This window comes from Lethenteron reissneri, chromosome 34 (assembly GCF_015708825.2).
Source record: "Lethenteron reissneri isolate LAM-NWPU_2019-01 chromosome 34, ASM1570882v1, whole genome shotgun sequence".
Taxonomy (NCBI): Eukaryota; Metazoa; Chordata; class Hyperoartia; order Petromyzontiformes; family Petromyzontidae; genus Lethenteron; species Lethenteron reissneri.
Genome location: NC_083812.1, coordinates 629449 through 641510, shown reverse-complemented (window position 1 = coordinate 641510; position 12062 = coordinate 629449). Strand labels below are relative to the sequence as shown.

The following is a 12062-nucleotide window of genomic DNA, read 5'->3' as shown; positions in this document are numbered from 1 at the left end:
TGAGGCACTTTGGATGTCGAAACCGATCTAGAGCTTACTTGTATGAAGCCAATGCTGTTAGAAAAATGCCCTCCCAGAAAGCCCATCGGATGTGTAAAATAGAACTTTTTTTCGCGGCAACGTGTTGACATACACACAACAATCCCGCGTATAGCATACATTGGCTCTTGGGGCAATTGCACAGCCCACGGGGATGTTGTAGCAAACAACACGCTTGGCACCTTTGTCTGCCTAGTGATGATGTTTCCACACCACACGACATGCCCAATTAGGGCCGAGTCAACATCGATAGGTGAGACTCAGCACTGGTTCAAGATATTCGTCACTGACCTTGGTCGTGAGCCGGAATCGAACTCGGGACTCTGGGTTCGTAGCGCAGTGCGCTAACTACTACACCATTGCTCCGTACACAATTTAACGTGACATTTTATTGAGGAACTCTGTGATCTCTTGACTGATTTTGTTGTTGTTCTGCTGCCTTGTCCAAGCTTACATTCAGAATTGAAAAATCGGACATATACCTTTATTTATATTTAGTTACTTGGTAACTTTTTCAAATTTTACACTCCTATCGTGTATTGAATTGTTTGTTGTTGTAAAATTCTGACCCCGTGCCCCTACTGCGCATCTGTAAAAAACGAGGTTTATAGCTCATCGGATTCCTCGTGCAGTCGAACGAGTCACTGAGCGCATGGACCACGTGTGCGCTCACTGCCACGTGCTGCCCCATCGCCCCTCCCTCTCCCGTCACTACCAAGTCACGTGACACCAGCGCGCGCCCCCTCCCTCCTCCTCCCCAATCGCTGCGCACCCTGGGTAAACTGCCACGTGTCCCAAGCGCGCACGCGCGGGGCGGTGCGTCACTTCCTGCGGGTGTCGGAAGTGACGCGGCCGCCCCCCCCCGCCCCGGGACGTGACGACTCGGGGACTCCGGACGGAGACGAGACCACGAAGGCGGCAGCGGCGGCGGCGCGGAGCCCCACACGGAGAGGCGGGCACGGCACGAGGAGGTTCAGCCGCTTAGCGACGCGGAGACTCGACGAAGGCGGCGCCGCCTCGGGATGTCAGCGACGGCGCCTTACGCCGGTGGGCAGAGGCCCCACGCTAACGGTGCGCGGCCGCTCGGTCCAACCGTGGAGGGTGCACCGAACTCGGCAGGGTGACTAGCCGAGTGCCGTGGTCTGCGGCCTAGGCTGCGGGGTTTGGGGGAAGGGAGTTCTGCGAGGTTTGTGTCTGAAACTGGCGTTTCGGGTGTGAGATGCGGGTCCCTCGGTGTGGTGGTAGGCCGTACGTGAGGAGTGCTGCTGGTGTTGTGTGTAGCGAATGTTGTGATGCCACATTTGTCACCCTTCTCGACTCCAGCTACTTGTTAGGGGTCTCTCGCCGCCACTCGTCAATCTCTTACCGACGCTAATTCCAGGCCTCTGCTACCCAGTCGTACATTGAGGTTATTTCAATCACTCCGAGTCCACGTCCCCACTCAGATCTCACGCTGATTCTCGTTAATGTCACGATTATACCAGTCGGCATCACGCCGTGTGCTCACCGCTCTCACGCATTGCTCGTATCGCAGCGTGAGAGTTTTACTTCAGGCGGGGAACAGTCAGGGACTTAAGCCGCTAGGCAGGGTGAGGCTTAGAAGAAGGGGAAGAAGCTTAACGCGTATTCTGGCCGGATTCCCTTTATCAAAGAGGCCGCCCCGCCTTTCTCACGACTGGTGGAAGATCCGACCGGTGTCAGGACCATAGTTTATTTGTGCGAGGAAACACATCAAATTCAGTGGCAAAATCACTTTAAGCGTTCACCCAATTATCGCCGTGAGGGTCATCGTTAATGATCACGAGTGATGTAATACAGTCAATGTTTTTTATATGTCTGAATATGATAGCAACTATTTATAAAGGCCGCCCTTACTCCTAGGGACATGTTAGAGGAATACGTGATCCGAATGGCCGAGTGGGTGAATAGGTAGGGAAACGCAGGATAATCTTGCGAAGGATTTTTTCAGAGGTCACGAGGCTAGAGGTTTTGAGTGCATCGTGTGTGTACCCTCAGTTGACTGACATTCTTTACCCAGTCTTATCCATCGTTGGTCATCTCTACTCACGATGTGTCCTGCCCAAGCCCACTCGTCCTGAGTCTGTTTGCTTTGCCGTTGTTGGAGTTGTAGCCCAAGGTGGTGGCACACGGCAGAGGTGTAACAGTTTGTCCGACTTCCCCAATCATGGCAATCCAATGACTAACATTTGGAATTCACGGTTGCAATTCAGCTAAAACTCGAAAGACAATAGGCCGATGGACTTAACATGTTTTTTTTTATATCTGTATGTGGAGAGACCGTGTTAATACAAAAAAATTGGAAACCTTTAACATGGTCGGGAATGTAATGGTCATGCCATTGAACACATTTACCAATCTAAAATAATTAATTATTGCATGTGCTATTCAATGCATGTATCGTAAATTTAAGATTGAATACGAATAGATAATTAATCTGATGCTTCACTACCAGCAGCGTAGCATGGTAGGTGTATGGAATAGACCACCCCTCCCCACTTCTCTGCTCGCTGTCCAATGTCTCCCCCACCTCTTCATAGACGGGTGCTGGGCTTCCCCCTCTGGCCCATGCATTGCGTTGCAGTCGCACCACCTGCACACTCAGTAGCTATGCCACCGATCAGCCCCAGCAGTTGGGTGGTGGGGGCTGGCAATGATTGCGGCCACGACGCCGTTCTCATTCCAAAGTTCACTTGCTGCCAGCGGTCGCGCAAGGAGCTGAACGCAGCACAGGATGCCAAGGCCGGAATGATTTGGGGAAAGAGCGGTGAAGATGTTTATTACCCTGAGCCTGTTTTATAATCTTGTAGAATGGCCAGCCATAGTTGTGTTTTAACAATGATCTTGTGTAGTGATTGATCATGTTTCAAGTGGAGGAGGTGTGGAGCTCCAGCTGGCTGTTTCTGGTGTCAGGAGTGATGCTTGCAGGTGGATTAATTAATAATTATTATGCACAGGCAACATGTGATAGTTCATTATTGCCTGAATCTGCTTTAGTGACACACACCGGATTTAAAAGATACTGGTACCACCAACCATAATTGATTTGGACCTCGTAGGGCACAGTATTGGGTGAGCTAATACATATGAGAGGGGAAAATGGGGACTGATAGAGAATTTGTTAGCGCTAGCAATATCACTACCAAATGGTTCCAACACTAATTTTGATTAGTTTAACACGTAGGCTTTCACAACCAATATAAATCATTATAAAGGTTTTTGGGTTAGATCCCATAAATATAAATGTGTCGTAACCCTCCACCACCCGACACAGCCAGTAAGGTTTGTCACGTATACAAAACGCGCCAATTAGTTACTACTTCATCCCAGCGGTGTGTTTGAGAGTAAATCCACAACATTTATAGCAGCAGAATTGCCTACTACAGTGCCCATTGAGTCCAGGAAACGTTTTGATGAGGAAGCCACTGTAATTGCATTTCAGCTACTCAATGAAACCACCTGCTTGTGTCCTCTCAGACTGGAAACCGCCAGACCAAGTGAATTGCTTTGCAAACCGGATCTATTAGATGGTATTCATCTCACGTCCTTATGAAATTAATTGAATAAGCATTTTCTCCCTCACAACAGGACCCTATCAGAACTCTTCGCCTGTGCAAGGACAGCAGGCAACGCTACCTCCAGGCACCTTTCACCCGCCAGCGGACGGAAAGCACGCGCCCCCTCCTGCCATGCCCGGCTTTCCCCCGTATAATCCCATGGGCGGCCACCCTGCCACACTCAACCCTAGCAACTTGGCGACCCTACAGCCACCCCGGCTGTCTCCCATACCCAACAGCCTTCCGCCGACAGCGCCCAACAGCACGGGGGGCCACCATCACGCAGGAGGCGGTTCGGGCCCGCCCTCAAACCGGAGCTCACCCATGATGACTCGGGTGTCGCCCATGCCTGGCACGGGCCAGCCATTCCCTCCTCAGCAGCACCAGCAGCGGCCATCCCCTGTCAACCACTGGGCACCGACGCCTGGGACCAGCATGAACCACATGTCTGGTCCTCAGCTTGGGCCGGCGAATGGACCTTTGGGGCCTGCAGGGATGTCGGGGAACGGCTACGCTCCTGCTCAAGGTGGTCAGGGGCAGCAGATGGGTGGTTCCCAGCCCATGCCTACTTACATGTACACGCAGCCCATTAGCCACGAGTACGGGTCGGCATCATCGGCGGTGGCTCCGTCACCTCCACCTCACAGCAACAACACCAATGTCACCGCTGTCCCTGCGCAGCAGCCTGGGTTCAATCCCAGGCCAGGGCCTCCCCCGACTTCAGGCAGCCAGGGTGCTGGGCTATATCAGCCTCCTGGATCGCACGCGGCTGCTGCGCCGTACCCCGCACCACGTCCAGGTACTTGAATTGGTTTCGCTTTAAGGTGCCCAACTGACTTTTGCCCACACTTCCTACGTGTTCTTCATTCCTTATGTTTTACAAGGAAATTCTTTTTGAGTTTCATGTTCATGCTTATTTGGTGATGCTGTTGTCTATTTGGACTCGTGGAGTGAGCTTGTGTGTTCAGCGTTCTCTCTCCCGCACTTTCTCTGTGTGTCTGTGAAGCGGAGAGAGGGTGTGTCTATTTAGGGGATGTTCCCATTTCTCTGCTCAAGTCCGTAGGTCAAAGACGAGGTAATGGGGTCACATTGCTGGCTCGCTGGTTGTCTGATTCACTGTAAAAAAAAATCTGCAACCTCCATAGCTATGCTTTTTTTATTTTAAAACTACACCAAGCATGCTTAATAGTTACTAACTAGTTATTGGTGTTTGATTTTTGGACCGTGTGTGATTTTTTTAAACTACCTTTGTCAATGTTTTTGAAGGAAGGTGCTACTTAAAAACAAACAAATAGTTCACGTATATGTATCCCTAAATTGTGTGCAGTAGTCTGTACAATACGAATATGAAGCTTTGTAAATTATTTTTTTACTTTAAAATCAAATGCTGTGTGTTCCAACTTAACATCACTGTCAGTGACATTTTGAGGAGTAGGCAAGTGCCTGGGAACAGACGTTTAAAAAAAATCACTTTGTAAAGTTTTCCCTTTAACGAAGCTTCATACATTTGTTGGATAGGAGGAGAGGCCGCCTATGCACTCGTCTGCAAGGTGACAACTATTTATTTAGGTTCCATCTTCCTTTGAATTTAAATAGATTAAGATGCTGCAGTAACTCAAATCAACAATAACATTTTCTGTGCCAAAAGTGCATTTGCAGACGTGACATGATAGCATTCTCTTACGAGAACATGACCGTAAAGCAACGTGAACTTAATTAAAGACCCCTTGGTTGGCTGACATTGTTATTTACATTTTGGCAATTCCACATTTTTGCTTGTTTGTCATAATTATTTTGGGAAACCCACCGTCCACCAATACATAACATAATTTGGTAGTTTTCAATCCTCTGCTGAATGAGCACTCAGTATTTGTGGAGCTCTCTTGCCTAGAACACCAAGTAACCAAGCAGCATTTAACAGGCCACACTGCAGATGTTGGAAAGTTTTCTTAAAGTTTTTAATGAATTGTATATTACCTGCTATGACATGTAGATTGAAAACATGGACAATGACAAATAAGATAGAACATAAGTTTAAAAATGAACAAAGGCATGAAGAGGTACATGCATCTAATTACACCTAGAGACAAGTTAATTCATGGATCGGAGAAAAGATCCAAGTTAGAGTTAGAGACAACATTGACTGTGAAGAAAAGTTAGTAGGCTTGGGCATGACATGCTTCTCATGTCATGGGAAGAGATGATGGCTGGTGGTTGAGACTAAAAACAGTCAAAGGAGGAAATCTGCTATAAAATATATCCACAGGGGAGATGGAGTGATGAGTTTTTCTTCTGTGCAGGAGCTAGATGGATTGATGCATTGTGGGACCGTAATATTGTCTATGACTTATGGAGGTCTTCATTCAGCGGTGGTTAGATCATGGCTAATGATGATGTTATGATGATGATCATCATCACGGTCATCATAACCTCTGCTGATGACTCAGAGGAGTCAACAACATTCCAAGATGTTCCCAGTTTAAACAATTGCTGTTTAGTTGATAAAACAGACTCTTACACGTTCGCTTATTAGGAACTTGGCAGCTGTACTGCACCATTAGTAAGTCACGTAACAAGTTCCTTCGCAAGTGAATGATTGAAGGAAGGCGGCTGCTGTAGGTAATGTGAGGAATACCTCTACGCACGCAGACACGGACCGCTGGGGCTCCGCAATGCTCTTCGTTTATACACGAGGGCATTTTACAAACAGCAGAATGAAGGGCATGCCTCGTGCACGTGTGTGTATCTTTTCACAAATACATTTTTTTGTTTCAAGATGGAATTCATATAAAAAATATCTTAGCATAATCATGAGAAAGTAATTTTCTTCCTTTTGCAAAGTGGGTTTTTCGTAAAATAATTGAAAAGGTATAGAAAAAATTCGCGTGGCAATACAGTTTTTTATCCATTATATTGATGTGCCTATCTGTGTGCATGCATGCCAATGCATGATGCAATATTGCTCAATGAACCTTCAACTATTCGCAAAAAACAGGTCATCTTCCTCCTGTTCACAAAGGGGTCACGCAGTGTTAGTGCAAGTATTAGGTGAAGCCTGCTTGCATATGGAAAGAGCTGCCCCATCAGTAATGCGGTCCCTGCAGCAGCTGCTGCACATGTGTTTCTGGCAGCGTAACGATTGTGACTTCTTGTCAGAGTAGCGGACTGTTTAAAGTAGTCTCGTAGTTAGTTCAGTGCCTGCTTATGCTGATTTAATTGACAATGCCAATGGAAGTGCATGTACATGTACTGCCCTTTTGTCTATCCCCTGCTGGATTGAGGGCCTCCCCACGCTATATGGATTGTGGGGAATTATTTCAACTTTCTTCATCACGCTGGTGAGCATGAGTTGGTGAAGGGTGGGAAGCATAGACTTGAGAGTTTAGCACCGTACAACAATTGATTTTACTGCGTTGTCCGTAATGTAGCCAGTAAATATATTATTTAAGTGAGATTTTATTATTGCGATTTCCAACTTCACACACAGAAGTTTTATGAAATTCTAAATACGCGGAACGGACTCCTTGCCAGCGTGAATAATCTGGGCCTAAATTAGCATTCCTGGCGTGGCAGCATCGAGCAGCGCTGCCGTTAGGGGCAGTAAGCAGCGGGTCGTGGCATGAAACTGGAGAGACGGTTGAAACTGCTTGTGCTGGGCTCCGAGCCGTAACGTGACCGGAACATCTGCCCGGCGAATGCAGCATTTTCAGCTGTCGCGGAAGGTCTCCTTCACTGGAAATGTTTATTGTAAAGACATGTCATTTTGTTTAATGCGGTGTGACTGGTATGCATGCAATGATTCCTCCAATCCAATTCATTGTGAAAATCGCAACCTATAGTGACCGCATTAACTCATTGCATATAACGTATATGTAAAAAAATTGGTCCTTACACACGTGATATGACGCATTTATCGCGAGCGTGTAAGGATCCCACATTTATATTTGATGAAGACGATGTGTCGTTACGCATCATGTAACTGACTAGTCTGATGGTCGTGTGCGTCTCAGGCCAACCAGGACCACCACCACAGGCCGGGCAAGCATATGGAGCGATACCAACTATGGCACCTCCTCCACTGGGCCCTCCATCAGTGGGCCCTCCACCAATGGCAGCTGCATCAGGGGCCCCTTCATTAGGACCTCCACCAATGACCGCTCCGTCATTAGGCCTCCCACCAATGGGCGCTCCATCTGGGGGCCCTCAATCATTGGGTCGTCCACAAGCGGGGCCTCCACCAATGGCCCCTCCATCAGGTGCTCCATCAGCAGGTCGCCCTCCCATGGCTATGGGTGGGAGGCCCCAGCCACCACTGGTTGCCCCACCTCCAACCGGAATGGCACCAGGATCCATGCAGTCGTGGCACCAGCAGCAGGTGCAGCCTCCACCCACTCAGCATCAGCAGCAGCAGGCGCCACCTCCACCCACTCAGCAGCAGCATCAACAGCAGCAGGTGGCGCCTCCACCCACTCAGCAGCATCAGCAGCGGCAGGTGGCGCCTCCGCCCACTCAGCAGCAGCAGCATCAACAGCATCAGCAGCAGCAGTATCAGCAGCATCAGCAGGTGCCACCTCCTCTCACTCAGCAGCATCAGCAGCAGCTGCCGCCTCCACCCACTCAACAACAGCAGCATCAGCAGGTGCCACCTCCTCCCACGCAGCAGCATCAGCAGCTGCCACCTCCTCCCACTCAACAACAGCAGCAGCAGCAGCAACATCAGCTGGGTCCTGCATCTCATCAGTCGTCTTCATACCATCCGCCTCCACATGGACAGGCCCAGATGTCTCGCGGTCCAGATGCTGGTAGGCCAATGCTTACATTTCCATCATTCAGATCTGGGGTCAGTTGTAATTCCCAGCAGTTTTATTATCTCATTACAAGTACATTGTGGCAATTCAGTACAATGTACGCAACTGCAATTAACTATCCTGGTCTGCTGTGATTATAAGTGACTAAATGTGATTCTTTCGGGAAGATGCGACCCAAGGAAACAAATGGCTCTTATCTTGTAAAAATATAGATATCAATGCTGTATTCCTGGCTGCCCAACACGAATGTATAATTGTATGTGTACGTGTATTTGTGTGTTTTTTGTGGTCATGTGTGTGTATATGTATTGTATCAGTGAAGCATAAGTGGCCAGTGACATCAGACCCAGTCCTCGGCCTCCCTGCTACCTTGACTCAATCTTAAATGAGTCCCTGCTGTGATGTGTAAATATCAGCACTGGGGAGACAAAGGCGGCCAGATGTGGTGTTGGGAGGCGTCGTGTTGGCTGCAGCACTCCACCATCTATTGCAGGCCTTCATAAAGGCAGACCCCTGCCCCCACATCGCCCTTAACAGACTGTTGGGGAAAGTGCTGTTTGCAGGCATCTATCAATAATAAGGATTTCCCCATCAGAAGGTTCTATTAAAAAAAAAATATTTATAGAAATATTTTACATTACAGTCGCAGTGCAATGTCATGCCACGAGTGACCGGGACTGCATGAGTGTTTCTTAAAATGTACAAAATGGTCATTGCAGCGATGTCATGAGGGTGCCACAATAACGTTTCTGACCATTACCAAAGTCTTGTTCCCGATTAATTAAGCTCGTTATTCACGTGTGACAAGCCAGGACACACGGCTTCGAGGTGTAACTACAAGATAACAGCTTTTACATTCAATCTTCGTATTTTTTTTAACTACTTGGCTTACAGAGCTTCTTGTAAATTACCATCTTATGGAATTCCTGTCGCTTGCCTCTGCCTAACAACTTCTCTTATTTTGTCTCTCTTCCCTTTTCGTTAATTCTGAGTTTTCTTCCAAAACTCTTCCTTCTCTTCTTTTCTATCATTGTTTTTATTTGCCATCCCTCTCGGCTTTATTATTTGCGCTGTCGCAAACGGGGCAACTAGGTTTGCTCCGCGGTTACCAAAGTCCGGCGCATGACGTTTCTCCCGGCCTCGCTGGGGACAACGACTCAGGTGCAGTACCGGGGGGTGGGGGGAGGGTGACAGGTATCACACGGCCTGCGGCTCTCTGTGACCACACCCAAATCTGTGTGTCGGCGTGTCTGTGTGTGGTTGCGTGCCGCCGTGTATGTTCGATTCCCGCGCACGGCCAGCACCGGTGGCGATTACCTGAACCGATCCTGGGCCTCCCCTCGATCGACTCTGCCTCAAATTAGTACAGGGTGTGATGTGTGAATATCGCCACGAGGGAGACAAAGGTGGCCAGCACCACATCCGGCCACCCACCCCCTTGTGTGCCGTGCCGGCCTTCATAGGTGCTACTCGCTAAGAGCATGTGCCCTAACAGTCTGTTAAGGCTACACGGGGGTTCTTGGTTTTTGTACAAGTTAGTAATAATAATTCAATTGATAATTCCATCCTAGGATCCCAATGCGTATGCCTTCGGGTATGCGTGTCCCTATACATGTGTGTTTACATGTGTCTGTGTGTAGTTTGTGTGTGTCTCCATATCTGCGTGGTTCCATCAGCATCTCGTGGCATGTGCCCATTAGTACCTTCAGACCCCCTCCCTCCACTCCGTGAACCTGCACTCAGGAGCCAGGCTCCACCCCTCACCTTGGCAACACGCTCCGCGCCGCTCCCTTTGAACCGCCACCGCTGCTGTCCCGGCATAGAGCTGAAAGGACGGGCGATCTGCATCACAACCGCCGCGGAGGGCTTGGGCGAGGCAGCAGCCAGCCTCGCTCCCGGCTGTACCGTCCCTGCCATCGTGTTAGGAGAGCCTCCGGTGCCTGGGATTTATAGCAAGCAAGATAACGTTCTTTGAGTCTTCACTGTTAGTCGTATTCTATTTTTTATTGCTTTCTTTGCCGCTGCTTGTCAACGATGACGCTTTTGCTGATGCTTAAAATCAAGCGCAAAAGAGTTCACCCGTTTCGGGCAGGTAGGTTTGACGTGGGGCGGGGGAGGCGTTGTTGGGGGGAGGGGAGTGTGTGGTGTGATGCATGGAGTGGCCCTAAATTTGTCACCATTTCTCGGAGAAGGGGAGACGTGGGCCATGTGGGATACGGAGACGGAGGCGGCATCGTGAAGTGACAGCAACATGTGACGGGGATAGGGGATCGCTTAAGCCTCGGTCAGTTTTATTGTCCAGATCTTGGTGGATGGGTGGAAATGTTTTTTAAGAAAACTTTTGTCACGAATAATAATTGGGCTTGGGCAGGACACATCTCCCAAGAGCAGGTGAGCTTGCAGAGACCGAGCAATGCAATCGGCTCGTGTGCAGGTGCTCCAGTGATCGTTACGTCGCGTGCATCACAAATTGTGTTCGTGACCATCCAGATGTGATGGAGCTCAGTCAGCCGCACAAAGGGGACATCGTCATTTAACCTTTACACTTGTGAATTAGTGTGCAGGGTACCTGCCAGCCGTGGCACCTAGTAACAACCGCTGTGTTTGGTCGTCACTGTGTTCTGGTACAAGCCCAACACACATTGCAGAATAAGCACGGCTAACTACGCTGTCGGTCGGCGCAGGGGAGCCGTGCGTGCAGCGATCGGCACATTGATCCCGTGTGCACGCATGTATGTGCTTAGTCTTGGATCGGATTATCTCACCTGTGCAGCTTGGCCGTTTGAGAGTTCGTTGTCACGAAGATTAATTTGAGCAGGCTAGTCACTGGGGGGTACGACTGGTACAGTGTTGTTTTTCTACGTGGGAGCTCTTGTGTCATGTTATTATTACAGGGCACAGGGATCCGCAGTTACTTCCCGGATTCAATTCCCGGCCACAGCTGAACCTGTCCTGCCCACTCCCTAGGTTTACTCGGGTCTTATATTTAGTGCAGTGTTTAAAAATCGGCAATGGGAAGACAAAGGCTGTCGAGCATGGTTCTGTTTGTGCCACACATTTGTTCACTGGTCCTTGATAGGTGCTTGCAAACAGCGCTTGTCCCAGCAGGCGATGCAGGCTCCAGAGTGAGCGATCTCAGTTTCGTGTACACCTTGCTGTCCGAGTCTGCATGTACACTGCATGCGTGTCTGTGTATCTGCGTGCGTCTCTTCATGTGTACGTATATACATGCACACGTTATGTGTGTATGTATAGGTGCACACCCGTGTGTACACAGTGCAGGTGTATATTGTGTCTTACTAAGCTGTATAGTATATTGTGTCTTACTAAGCTGTATTGTACATTGTGTTTTTCTTCCGCACCTCCCATTAGCACAGTTGGCTATGTGCAATGTGCATGCATGCATAGGTGTCGGTGCAGGCTCCAACCTGGAAAGTGTCGGCACTGTGCTCGTCCTGGTTTGCTCGGTCACCACTTAGAGGCGACACATTCTTTGCCGACGCTGTCACCACAACCACGGCCCGGTGTGGCTCCCCAACCTAAAGGTGCTGGCTGCCACTAAATGGCGTCTGTGTTGCAGATGGTGACTCCGCGTCCAGCCTCAGCAACTACGACTGCGTGGAGGGCGGAGGCATCATCG

The 12062-nt window shown here is 49.2% G+C and overlaps 1 protein-coding gene across 4 annotated transcripts in view; it reads left to right on the top strand.

Moving 5' to 3' along the window:
* The first annotated feature begins 883 nt into the window (after positions 1-883).
* Positions 884-12062, top strand: part of LOC133350507 (protein transport protein Sec24A-like) — a 28717-nt gene continuing 17538 nt past the window's right edge. For 2 of the 4 annotated variants that reach the window (XM_061564856.1, XM_061564855.1), the window contains exons 1-5: positions 884-1110; positions 3646-4413; positions 4621-4689; positions 7625-8416; positions 12003-12062. In XM_061564856.1, the coding sequence (XP_061420840.1) occupies positions 1062-1110; positions 3646-4413; positions 4621-4689; positions 7625-8416; positions 12003-12062 (1738 nt within the window). In that variant the 5' untranslated portion in view covers positions 884-1061. The remainder of the gene's footprint in view (positions 1111-3645; positions 4414-4620; positions 4690-7624; positions 8417-12002) is intronic. The other 2 variants (XM_061564857.1, XM_061564858.1) reach the window with 2 other exon arrangements.